This window comes from Salvelinus namaycush, chromosome 35 (assembly GCF_016432855.1).
Source record: "Salvelinus namaycush isolate Seneca chromosome 35, SaNama_1.0, whole genome shotgun sequence".
NCBI classification, from domain to species: domain Eukaryota; kingdom Metazoa; phylum Chordata; class Actinopteri; order Salmoniformes; family Salmonidae; genus Salvelinus; species Salvelinus namaycush.
This window is the reverse complement of record NC_052341.1, coordinates 8,981,246-8,992,502: the sequence shown is the minus strand read 5'-3', so window position 1 is coordinate 8,992,502 and position 11,257 is coordinate 8,981,246. Positions and strand designations below refer to the sequence as shown.

Here is an 11,257-nt window from a genome sequence, read left to right as displayed (position 1 = left end):
ACATGTGAGCAATCTGATGCAGTCTCACAGTATGCATGTGGATGTTGCAGTCAGTTTCAGAAAGACAGAGAGAGGTCTTAGCAACTACAGGGCAACAGGCTTTATGACTGCACAAACATCAGCCAAGGATATTTGTGAGGGTATGAATGTAGAGGCCGTTCTACAACAAAAAAGGCTGAGGTCCACAAAGCGGCACTTTTCATATGAATCATTTGATGAGCCTTTGAGTGATACCCTGAAGAAGCTGGAGGTGACATTTTTTAATGTCGTCGTTGATGCTGCAACCTCAGCCCTTCAGGAAAGATTTTCCACATTGGAAAATGTGGGAGAGAAGTTTGGAGTGCTGACAACCTTCCAAAGTCTCTCAAATGAGGAGCTGATAGAACACTGTGAGGCCCTTAGTATGACACTGCACTATAAAGAACACTCAGACTTGGATGGCAGAGAGCTTGCACAGGAACTGAAGAACTTGCCTGACTTGCCATCAAAGACCATGACCCTGCTTGAGCTGCTGATATTTATACAAGAAAGGGAGCTCTCAGAAATGTATCCACATTTGTGGTCTGCTCTCAGAATTTGTCTTACTCTTCCAGTGACCGTAGCTGAAGCAGAGAGGATCTTTTCAAAGCTGAAGCTCATCAAATCCTTCATGAGGTCCACCATGTCACAGGAACACCTTGGTGGCCTTGCTGTCATCAGTATTAACCATGCAATTGCTGGGCAGTTTCCTAATTGATGACTTTGCATCAAGGAAGGCAAGAAAGGTCAGGGTTAGATGGCAGTGGTGCAATTTAGTTTGTGTGTTTCTTGTTTGAAGTGCAATAATCAGGGTCTCCTCTTTATAAGTGTGTTACTCTATTTGTGTGATATAGGATTTGTGCTTGCTTCCTCCTGATTCAGCGCAAGTGGGGACACTTCATGCTGAGGAGTGAGTTTCACATCTGCTTACATTGCTTTAGGATAGGGTGTTTTTTTTAACAGTCGATACTTTTCCATCCAATTGGCGACAGATTTCCATGCGCACAGATTTTCATGATGATATTATTATGGAGAAAAGCGAAATTATTTTTTTTGTCAAACGGCAGCCAAGCATCGATCATCATGTCACCAGAATAAGACCCTCTGTATTTATTGCAAAGGAGCATCAAGCTTATCACGTGCACTTTTACCACCCTGTGAAGTTCATCATAATTTAATTAATCTGTAACCTAATAAACTGCATGTTTCTTGTTTTGTATTAACACTCATTCCCTGAACTTGCTTCCCGACTCTCAGCGCACATCATTACACTCATAAATATCAAAAAGTAACAAATACAAAGAGAAACAAATTGTAGTACATAAATACAAATAAAGGGAATCAAATTAGTACACCATTACCCTATTGCTAACAAAAAACACACAAATAAAACTAAATTGCACTGTTTCGCTTACCTTCGCCTAAAGTGCTAGGTATCAACTGCCAATCCAGTAGCGGTTAGGAGCTATAGTGAGCTTTGATTGGTCAATCAAAAGACAAGTATTTGCATAAAGTCCCGATTTTCCCAATTTAAGTCCCGCCCTCCTCACGCTCCCTCACCTATGTTTGCATCGCCCAACTGTCCCCCGCCTCGCCCCACTTCGCTTCTCATTGCTTTTCTTTCATTGAAAATGAATGGCTTCCGTTTTTTCTTCGCCCGACATTGTCCCCAGTTGACACCGGCCCTTAGCCCAACTTTACTTGCATTCCTCCGGGCTGGCATCTCAACACAATGTAATTACACTCTGACTAAGTGGTGATATTGGAACAGATAGTAGACACTCCTGATGTTCTCTTACAGTTTATTAGGCTACAGATTTTTTTATTTTTATATTATGAATTTTACAGAGTGGTGCACGGTGTGGTGTCAGCCACATAGCTCTCAACACATTTATTCCTGGGCTATAGGCTAGGCTACTCATTATATTATGCCAAACTATGTCTTTTGCATAACGCCCAGTTTGGCAAAAAATGGGAAACTAGGTGAAAGACCAGCACAGTACGTGCAATCACTTGCATTGTCATCGTTACAATATTTTCATTTTTTTAAAGACACGCCTTATGGTGCTTTCAAGACAGCTGTGAACTCGGAAATAACCGAGGTCAAATAATAATTGAACCTTTATTTAACTAGGCAAGTCAGTTAAGAACACATTCGTTTTTACAATGATGGAGCTCTACAAAATCGGAGCTATACAAAGATGCCCGAGTTTCCAACTTGGAATCCCGAGTTGAATGACCATTCAAAAGGTTTTCCTTGTTGGAGCTATTTTTTGCCCCCAATTCCCAGTTGTTTTGAACGCGGCAGTAATATAGCGGTTAAGTAGGCGTATGTCTACTGTTTTGAGGGAGGAGGGAAAGGTTGCTGAGTCATAATGACGCGTTCCGCCTGTGACACAGGTCGCGTTCCCCTGTTGTGGTTTAACTAATTCACAACGTCATAGATGTACAGATTACTATAACATATAATGTGGTTAGTTGATATGTAAAATATCTCTCCAGGCGTTGTAAGATCTGTCAGACAAAGCATAGGAAACGTCTGACCGGAGAAACGCGCCCACAGTCACACGTGTTCAGTCACTGTGAGTGTGAAGAGTACAAGGAAGGAAATTTTGTTCACTCGGTGTTGCACACTGAAACAGAGGATTATTGGCTAGTTGAGTGAATTGACCGGTCCTCACTATATAGAAGTGATTTCATCAAGGAAAATATATTTAGGTGTAGGTGCTGAATTACATAGGTATTGCTGTGGGGACAACCTTGGCATTATCATTGGCGCTTGGGACATTGTGTCAGCGGGTAATTTTAATAGCTTGCTAGCTCGATAGATAACGTTAGATAACAAGAGATGTGTGAAGGCCTCCCCCTTGTTGGCTAGCTAACAAGTATCCAGCGTTACAGTTAAAATAGCAAGACCATTGTTGGTTGGGTTCAAGTTCTGTTTTGTTGACAGGTTAGCGAGCAAAAAGTATAGATAGCTAAACAAAATAGCAAACGCCAGTCTCGCTGTTGGTGCCGAACACTTGCGATATGGGCTTGCTGTCAAAAGGGTCACCGCTCAACTGGGAAGAAACCAAAAAATATGCAGACCATGTTAGGAAACATGGCATCGTTCAGTTTCTCAACATCTATAACAAGGTGAAAGAACGACAGAAAGATGTCTTATTGTGGGGCGATGAGGTAAGGGTGTCGTATTACTTAACCTTTGCATAACATGCTGCTTTTTTTTTTATTTATTTTTTACTTTTGCATAACAAAAATGTACATGTGATCCACACAAATGGCATTGTCAGTGAGTCTGCTCTATCACCAGTTAAGTGAAGTTATAACTATGTTGCCAACTTAGGTTGTGCAGATGAAAGACTGTAACCGAATTGCAGCAAAGTGTAACAAGTGTTTTAGGCTACATCATGTCGTCAGGATAGTAGTGCATACAGTACAAGTAGTTGTAGCGAATGCTTAGATGTTTATACTCCGTCCATAGACAATGAACCCATTCAAAGCATCTGACCATTACATAACTGTTTTAGATCTAGACAACTTGAATCAGTAACTGATGTGTTATTAAGTTACTTAGGCCATTGAACCGTTTATATTGTTGCTAGGAGCGGCAGGTAGCCTAGCGGTTATAACGTTGTGCCAGTAATCGAAAGGTCGCTGGTTTGAATACCTCGATGTGCTCTTGAGAAAGGCACTTAACCCGAATTTGCTCCAGAGGAACCATACAAGTGTGGCTGACCTCGTAAAACAACAACCTATCCATTCGGTGTATGTGAAATATATTTTTTAAACATTTCTTATCTATACAATTGTTTACATTTTCATGAGAACCGATGCATACTTAATACAAACGTGTTACAAATGTCTAATCGAAAAATGGTTTGGTAAGTAACGTTAAATGTCTAAAACGGAATAAATATGCTTATTTATCATAACATGGTTTGCACCTATTGAGATAAGAAATCAAAAAAAATAAATATCTGAGCTTTATATGCTTCTAAACATGTTCAAAGGTTGTCCCTTAACATGCATCTGGCATGTCGATAGGTTGTTTAAAAAAAGTTGCACATAGCATCTAGATGTAGTCGATATGTGATTTCTGTCTGTACTGCCTTCAGTGTGCCTCAATTTCATGTGGAATGTTGTTGTTACAGATTAATCCCTCTTTCAGACAGAGGGATTACAGGGTACTAGAGTCAAAGTCAAGGAAACATAATTGATGAATTGGAATGGATGTGATGGCGCCCCGTTTTGATCTTGGGAAATATGGATCAAGGCTTTGGGTCTACACAGTGACGCACATTGGAAAGAAAGGTGGTGTTTGTAGACATGGTCTGCACCATTCTGGTCTAATGAACAACAACAAAAGTTTAGCTTCATGGCTGATAATCTTGCATTGTCATTGGAGAATAGGAAAAAACTGTTTTGCGATTTAGGCCACACCATCCTATTGATGTTGAAAGCCTCTGTGGTGTCTTCTAATCTCATATGTCAACATGTGCAGTAGGCCTAATTGATTTCAACATGAAAGGCATTGACTTTGCACAGTTTTTATGGTTCGAAATACAAACGTATGTATAAATAAATAATAATAATAATAATGTTTTTGCCCTTTTAGGTGGAATACATGTTGATTGAAATGGATGAGAAAAATGGAAAGGTTCGTCTTGTTCTCAATGGTGGAGAGGTTTTGGAAACCCTTCAAGACAAAGGAGAAAAGACCAACCCCAAGTAAGTCGTCTTTAAATCTGTTTAGAAAATGACCAGGTTGTGTGTGAAATTGGCTGCTATGTATCGGCCTTTTATGCTAACTCATTTGGGTGGTTTACACTGCAGGAACTAAAGACCGCTTCTGTCGCTCAATAAGGCAGTGTTCCATTAGCCTGTTCTGCAACTTTTGAATAAAAACATACTATAAAAGTGGCACTCCCCTCATGGCTCATGCAAAAGCTCCTTTACAAGTTTGCAACTTCAGCATGAGTTTTACATGTTTTGTTTTCTTGAACTATTACCTTACAAATTGCACTGGTATTCAACCTGCCGCTCTACCCTGGGCTACTAAATTTTTAACATGGGTTAAAAAGCCTTCATCTCCATTTGATGTGAATGTTTTTGTACAAGCCTCACTGTAGTAGTCTGCTTGCTAACTGTCCATGACGTGCTAAATCTGTGAAGCCGACTTAACCCAGGGGAATTGTAACTATAGCTGTAGCATTCCTCATTACTGCCTCTCTGTCGCACATATTGAAGAGCACGTGCCCTGTAGCACAAATGCATTGCCCACAGCAATTTCCATCCACTGAGATAGTGGCTCACATCAGATTAAAAAAAATAACAAAAACATGTTTACTTTAATGTGAAAGATTGGCATAATACAATCGACTCTGTCGGACAGAGACCTTGTTTGTTAGACAACATTATTCAATGGCTTCTAAAAATGGAAGTTGGCTTATTAAAATATATATAATGCATTGTTTTTCCTGGTAGCCATCCTACCCTTTGGAGGCCAGAGTATGGCAGCTACATGATCGAAGGGACTCCGGGGCAGCCCTACGGTGGGACGATGTCAGAGTTCAACACAGTGGAGGACAACATGGGGAAGCGAAGGCGAGAGGCCTCATCTGTGCTGAATAAGAATGAAACACTTGCCACCATCACGTCATTCCCAAGGTAGTTAACTACCTATTGTATTTCACTAAATCACTTGAAACGGTTGGATTTTATTTATAGTACCTTAACATTGTTATTCTTGTAACAATGGTTTTAGGTTAGGCTGCCCAGGCTTCACACAGCCAGAATACAAGCCAACACCTGTTGAAAAGGGAGTGTCAAAATCACTGTTCTTCCCAGATGAAGCCATAAACAGACACCCAAGATTCAGGTAGGCTTGAATAATATATATTCGATATGCGGATGGTCCCAGGTATCGAACCCACTATCCTGGCGTTGCAAGCACCATGCTCTACCAACTGTTCTATAGAGGTTGCTATGGTATTAAGTTTGTCACAGGTATTTGCACTATGTTGTGTCACTGCATGATATGTGACATTTGAGCTCTATATTTGCATCCCATTTAACAAAGTATGTTGTGAATGTTTTTTCAGCACCCTGACCAGAAACATTCGTCACAGAAGAGGAGAGAAGGTGGTGATCAATGTACCCAGTAAGTCTAAATCAGAACAGGTCTTCACCATTTGCACTCAATAATTACACCTTTCAGTCAAATACATTTAGTCATATTTTATTGTCAGTGGTCAAATTTAGGCCACATTTACAATTTAGTAATTTAACAGGTGCTCTTATCCAGAGCGACTTACAGGAGCAATTTGGGTTAAAGGCCTTGTTCAAGGGGACCTAGTCTGCTCGAGGATTCGAAAAAGTGACCTTTCTGTTACTGGCCCAATGCTTTTAACCGCTAGGCTACCCATCGCCCCAAATTTGGCGCAACATTTTTTTATTAGTTGCAACGACTTTCTTATCAGTATCTACTTTACTTTGTGCTTCTTTCTCCTTGTTAGTCTTTAAAGACAAATGCACCCCATCTCCATTTGTGGAGAAGTTTCCGGAAGATGATGGGGAGGCCGCCAGGGCAGCTCTACCTGATCACATCTACATGGATGCCATGGGATTTGGAATGGGCAACTGCTGTCTTCAGGTATACGCAACACATTATAGGACTATAAACCTGGTATACTTATGTTAATTTACTAGACTAGAGAATATTTTTAAAGTCATGGACATGTTTTATATAAGCAGGTTGAGTAATCTTTGAATTAACTTGAACCCTTTTTATAATGTTTTTCCAGGTGACATTCCAAGCCTGCAGCATTGAAGAGGCGAGGTACCTTTATGACCAACTAGCAACATTCTGCCCTATAATGGTAAGATTTTCTTAGAAAACATACAGGAAAAAGTATTAATTGCCTCAATGGTAATAAAAAAATTCAAAGGTGTCGTAAACAGCTTTGGTTAACCACATTTTTGAATCCTTACAGTATTCAATAACGCTTTGGTTTTTTCGAGTGCCTTTTCTGTGGTGGAAACTGGAAAGCTAACTGCTGATCTGTTTATAGATGGCCCTCAGTGCTGCTTCGCCGTTCTACAGAGGCTATGTGTCAGACATTGATTGTCGCTGGGGAGTTATTTCTGCCTCGGTAGATGACAGGACCGGGGAAGAGAGGGGGCTGGAGGTGAGCAGATGAATCAGGAAAAACTGGCTCCTAATTAAAGAAACATGACCCACCCAAACAAGGCCCACTCGCTTGTTGCTAGTTGCTTCAGCGGGTTGAATGTAAGACTCAGATAGTGTCAGGCTCAGACAGGCATTATTCATTTCTCTGTTGATTTCCTGGTGTTCAATTATGTTAGCCAGAACAGGTTTTCAGTTATTTGTCTGCATTGTTCCTTGAAATGTCAAGAGGTTTATCAGACTTCTCTTTCAATATGCGTGGAAATGTGTTTTCTTTGCAGCCTTTGAAAACCAACAAATTTCGAATCTTGAAATCCAGATATGATTCAATCGACAGCTACCTCTCCAGCTGTGGCGATAGGTACAATGACATAGATCTGACAATAGACGAGGAGATCAACAAACAACTGCTGGATGCAGGTAAAGAACTTTGTAACAATGACGTGAGTAGTCGATTCTAGATGGTGTATAGAAATAATAAAATATGGTGAAGGATAAGTAACTGGTGAAAAAGACTTTCAAGATGAAATGTGAAATTAACTTTTTATGTATTTTTCAAGCAATGAAACTGTTTGTACAATAACAATGTGTTTATTCGTATTTTAATCATTAAACCTTCTATAGAGAAGTGATCAAAATCTGTATTTGTAGGGATTGACAAACTGCTGGCCCAACACATAGCCCATCTCTTCATCCGGGATCCGCTCTCACTATTTGAAGAGAAAATTTACTTGGATGATGAAAACGAGTCTGATCATTTTGAGGTAAAAATGATACCCACCCTATACTGACTTATAGTGACGACGTGACTGTTTGCGACTAGACTAATACCTGTGATTTTTTTGATTTTATAAGGAGGCATTTTAGTTGATATAATCACATTTGTCTGTCTTGTAGAATCTGCAGTCAACCAACTGGCAGACAATGAGGTTCAAACCTCCTCCTCCAAACTCGGACATCGGATGGCGAGTTGAGTTCCGTCCCATGGAGGTAACATAAGCCTTACAACTCTATTAACACACAAGATTGCATGTCATTTGGATATTTACCTGAAATACACATTGTGTTAAGTAAATATTGTTTTAAGTATTTACATGTACTGTGTCTTAACCAGTTTTTTGCACAATGTTTAGTGTAGAAATATTGAGTGCATGTTTTCGTTTGTTCCAGGTGCAACTTACCGATTTTGAAAACTCTGCATTCGTTGTTTTCATCGTCCTGCTCACCAGGGTTATACTGTCCTATAAACTGGACTTTCTCATCCCCTTGTCAAAGGTGAGATCAGCTGTTCTTCTGATACACTTTTAATTAGCTGGATTTTAGGAAATTCTAGTGCATGTAGGGTAATGATATACCATTTACGCATTCTGTTTTCTATCAAAAGGTTGACGAAAACATGAAAGTTGCCCAGAAAAGAAATGCAGTCCAAGAGGGCATGTTTTACTTCCGGAAGGACATCTATAAAGGTGAGAGGATACGAGTCAGATTCCAGTGTTTTGAAACCTGGTCGGGGAGCGTTTTGGCGAAATGCCTGAACAGGTTGATGCTAAAGCTTCTCTTGTGTCCTCCCATAGGCTGCAACCCTGCCCTCGATAGCTCCTCATCGGCTGCCCAGAATGGCTTGGACAGTGAGGGCGACAATGAGTACACACTGATGAGCATTGACACAATCATCAATGGAAAGGTGCTTATTAAAGATGCAATATAAAGGTTTTGGATCATTTCAGCCAGTAGTACAACATCATCCATTTTGTATGTTACGTAACGTCCTGGGGGGGAAAAGCATATCATATGATATGTTACGAATTCCAATTTATACAATATGTTATTAATTTGTAAGTGGTAAAGATCATGTTCAATCTCTTTTAATAATATCATTAAATATATCTTTCTACTGCACTCTTTACTTTAAACCATAAGTTGTTGTTTCTTATCATTTAGGAAGGAATTTTTCAAGGGTTGATACCAATCCTCAACTGCTACCTAGAAAACATGGAGGTGGATGTTGATACAAGATGCACCATCCTGAACTACCTGAAGCTCATCAAGAGACGTGCCTCTGGTATATTTAGCAAATTAACACTGACAATTTGACTCTGGGTTGGGTAACAGGGTTTTGTGAGGTATTGTTGTGGGCTTTCCACATCATTGGTGGAGATTAGCAAAAGCATGCAGCATTCCAGTAGTATAACGCACATGTTGCTCCCTGAAACTGTCAACAAGGTTTGATAACACTTTGGCTGCATTGAGACAGGCAGCCCAATGCTGAACTTTTTTTTTCTTCACTAATTGATCTTTTGACCAATCACATCAGGTCTTTTCACATCAGATCTTTTTCAGAGCAGATCTGATTGATCAAATTACCAATTTGGTGAAAAAAAGTGTAGAATTGGGCTGCCTGTCTAAACGCAGCCTTCGTGCTTTACAGTGTTGAATCTGAACTCAAGCCACATTAACAATTTAATGTACAGGGTTATAAATGCCAAACATGCACTTGTTTATGTATCTTAATTATCAACCAAAAAAATAAACATGATGTTTGCTCACATTGTTCTTGTTGCTGATGTAGGTGAACTGATGACCATGGCTAAATGGATGAGGGAGTTTGTGGACAAGCACCCCCAATACAAGCAAGACAGTGTCATAACTGACAGAATCAACTACGACCTACTCCGCAAGTGTGACAGCATCACAAAAGGAGAGGAGCGATGCCCAGAACTTATTGGTGACCCAGTCAATCGGGGCAAATGAACTTACTGTCACAGCTGTAATCAATTAATGAATGTGTTGTCCATCATCATTGATACTCATTAGCATGAAAAAGACCAAATATCTGTCTGGACAAAGTGGTCCAAACAAATTCAGTTTTAATGGAGAATATAGTTGCGATGGTCAAGCGGGTGTATTGCATTTGTATATACAGTATCAGATTTGTACAATTCGAAAATTATTTTAATAAGTGAAATTCAATCGGATGTGTGATAGCAATTGGATATGTAATTTGATATCCTGTGTTCATGCTAACAAAGTCTGAGTGTGAAATTATGTAAATGCAGCAAACAAAGTTGTAGACTAGATTCATTTTAATCTTTAAGTCTACTGTAAATACTGAACTTTGATCTGCTCTTCAAACATTTAACAAGGGTTATTTCATTTCCGAATGTCCTATATCTGCATTATCTGTCAAATGATTTGGCCTTTTAATGTGAGAAGTGTCAAATGAAAGTGTTTGATTTGCTGTGATGATATAGTAAAATCTTTAAAAAATGTTAAAGGACTCTTGCATTGAAGTGAACGTTTGATTGGAATGTTTTGTCTCAATCAATAAATCTGTGTACAGCACTGACTAAGCATAGTATTTCACTTGGTTACATGATTCTATGTTATGCTCTTCAACCGATTGTTGCCTGCGCGACTAGCATCACTACTCTGGATGGTTCTGACTTAGAATATGTGGACTACTACAAATATCTAGGTGTCTGGTTAGACTGTAAACTCTCCTTCCAGACTCACATTAAGCATCTCCAATCCAAAATTAAATCTAGAATTGGCTTCCTATTTTGCAACAAAGCCTCCTTCACTCATGCTGCCAAACATACCATCGTAAAACTGCCTATCCTACCGATCCTTGACTTCGGCAAAGTCATTTACAAAATAGCCTCCAACACTACTCAGGAAACTGGATGTAGTCTATCACAGTGCCATCTGTTTTGCCACCAAAGCCCGATATACTACCCACCACTGCGAACTGTATGCTCTCATTGGCTGGCCCTCACTACATATTCGTCGCCAAACCCACTGGCTCCAGGTCATCTATAAGTCTTTGCTAGGTAAAGCCCTGCCTTCTCAGCCCACTGGTCACCATAGCAACACCCACCCATAGCACGCGCTCCAGCAGGTATATTTCACTGGTCACCCCCAAAGCCAACACTTCCTTTGGCTGCCAATGACTGGAATGAATTGCAAAAATCACTGAAGCTGGAGTCTTATATCTCCCTTTCTAACTTTACGCATCAGCTGTCAGAGCAGCTTACAGTTCACTGTACCTGT

The 11,257-nt window shown here is 39.9% G+C and overlaps 1 protein-coding gene across 1 annotated transcript; it reads left to right on the top strand.

The window, feature by feature from the left end:
• Nucleotides 1-2,471: 2,471 nt before the first annotated feature.
• Nucleotides 2,472-10,565, top strand: gclc (glutamate-cysteine ligase, catalytic subunit). The gene is made up of 16 exons (XM_038974564.1): nt 2,472-3,198; nt 4,637-4,749; nt 5,506-5,688; nt 5,786-5,899; nt 6,123-6,181; nt 6,537-6,673; nt 6,825-6,899; nt 7,092-7,208; nt 7,489-7,627; nt 7,859-7,971; nt 8,105-8,197; nt 8,378-8,482; nt 8,592-8,673; nt 8,782-8,891; nt 9,149-9,269; nt 9,777-10,565. The coding sequence occupies exons 1-16, from the start codon at nt 3,049-3,051 to the stop codon at nt 9,956-9,958; spliced, it is 1,893 nt and encodes a 630-aa protein (XP_038830492.1). The 5' UTR covers nt 2,472-3,048; the 3' UTR covers nt 9,959-10,565.
• Nucleotides 10,566-11,257: the final 692 nt, after the last annotated feature.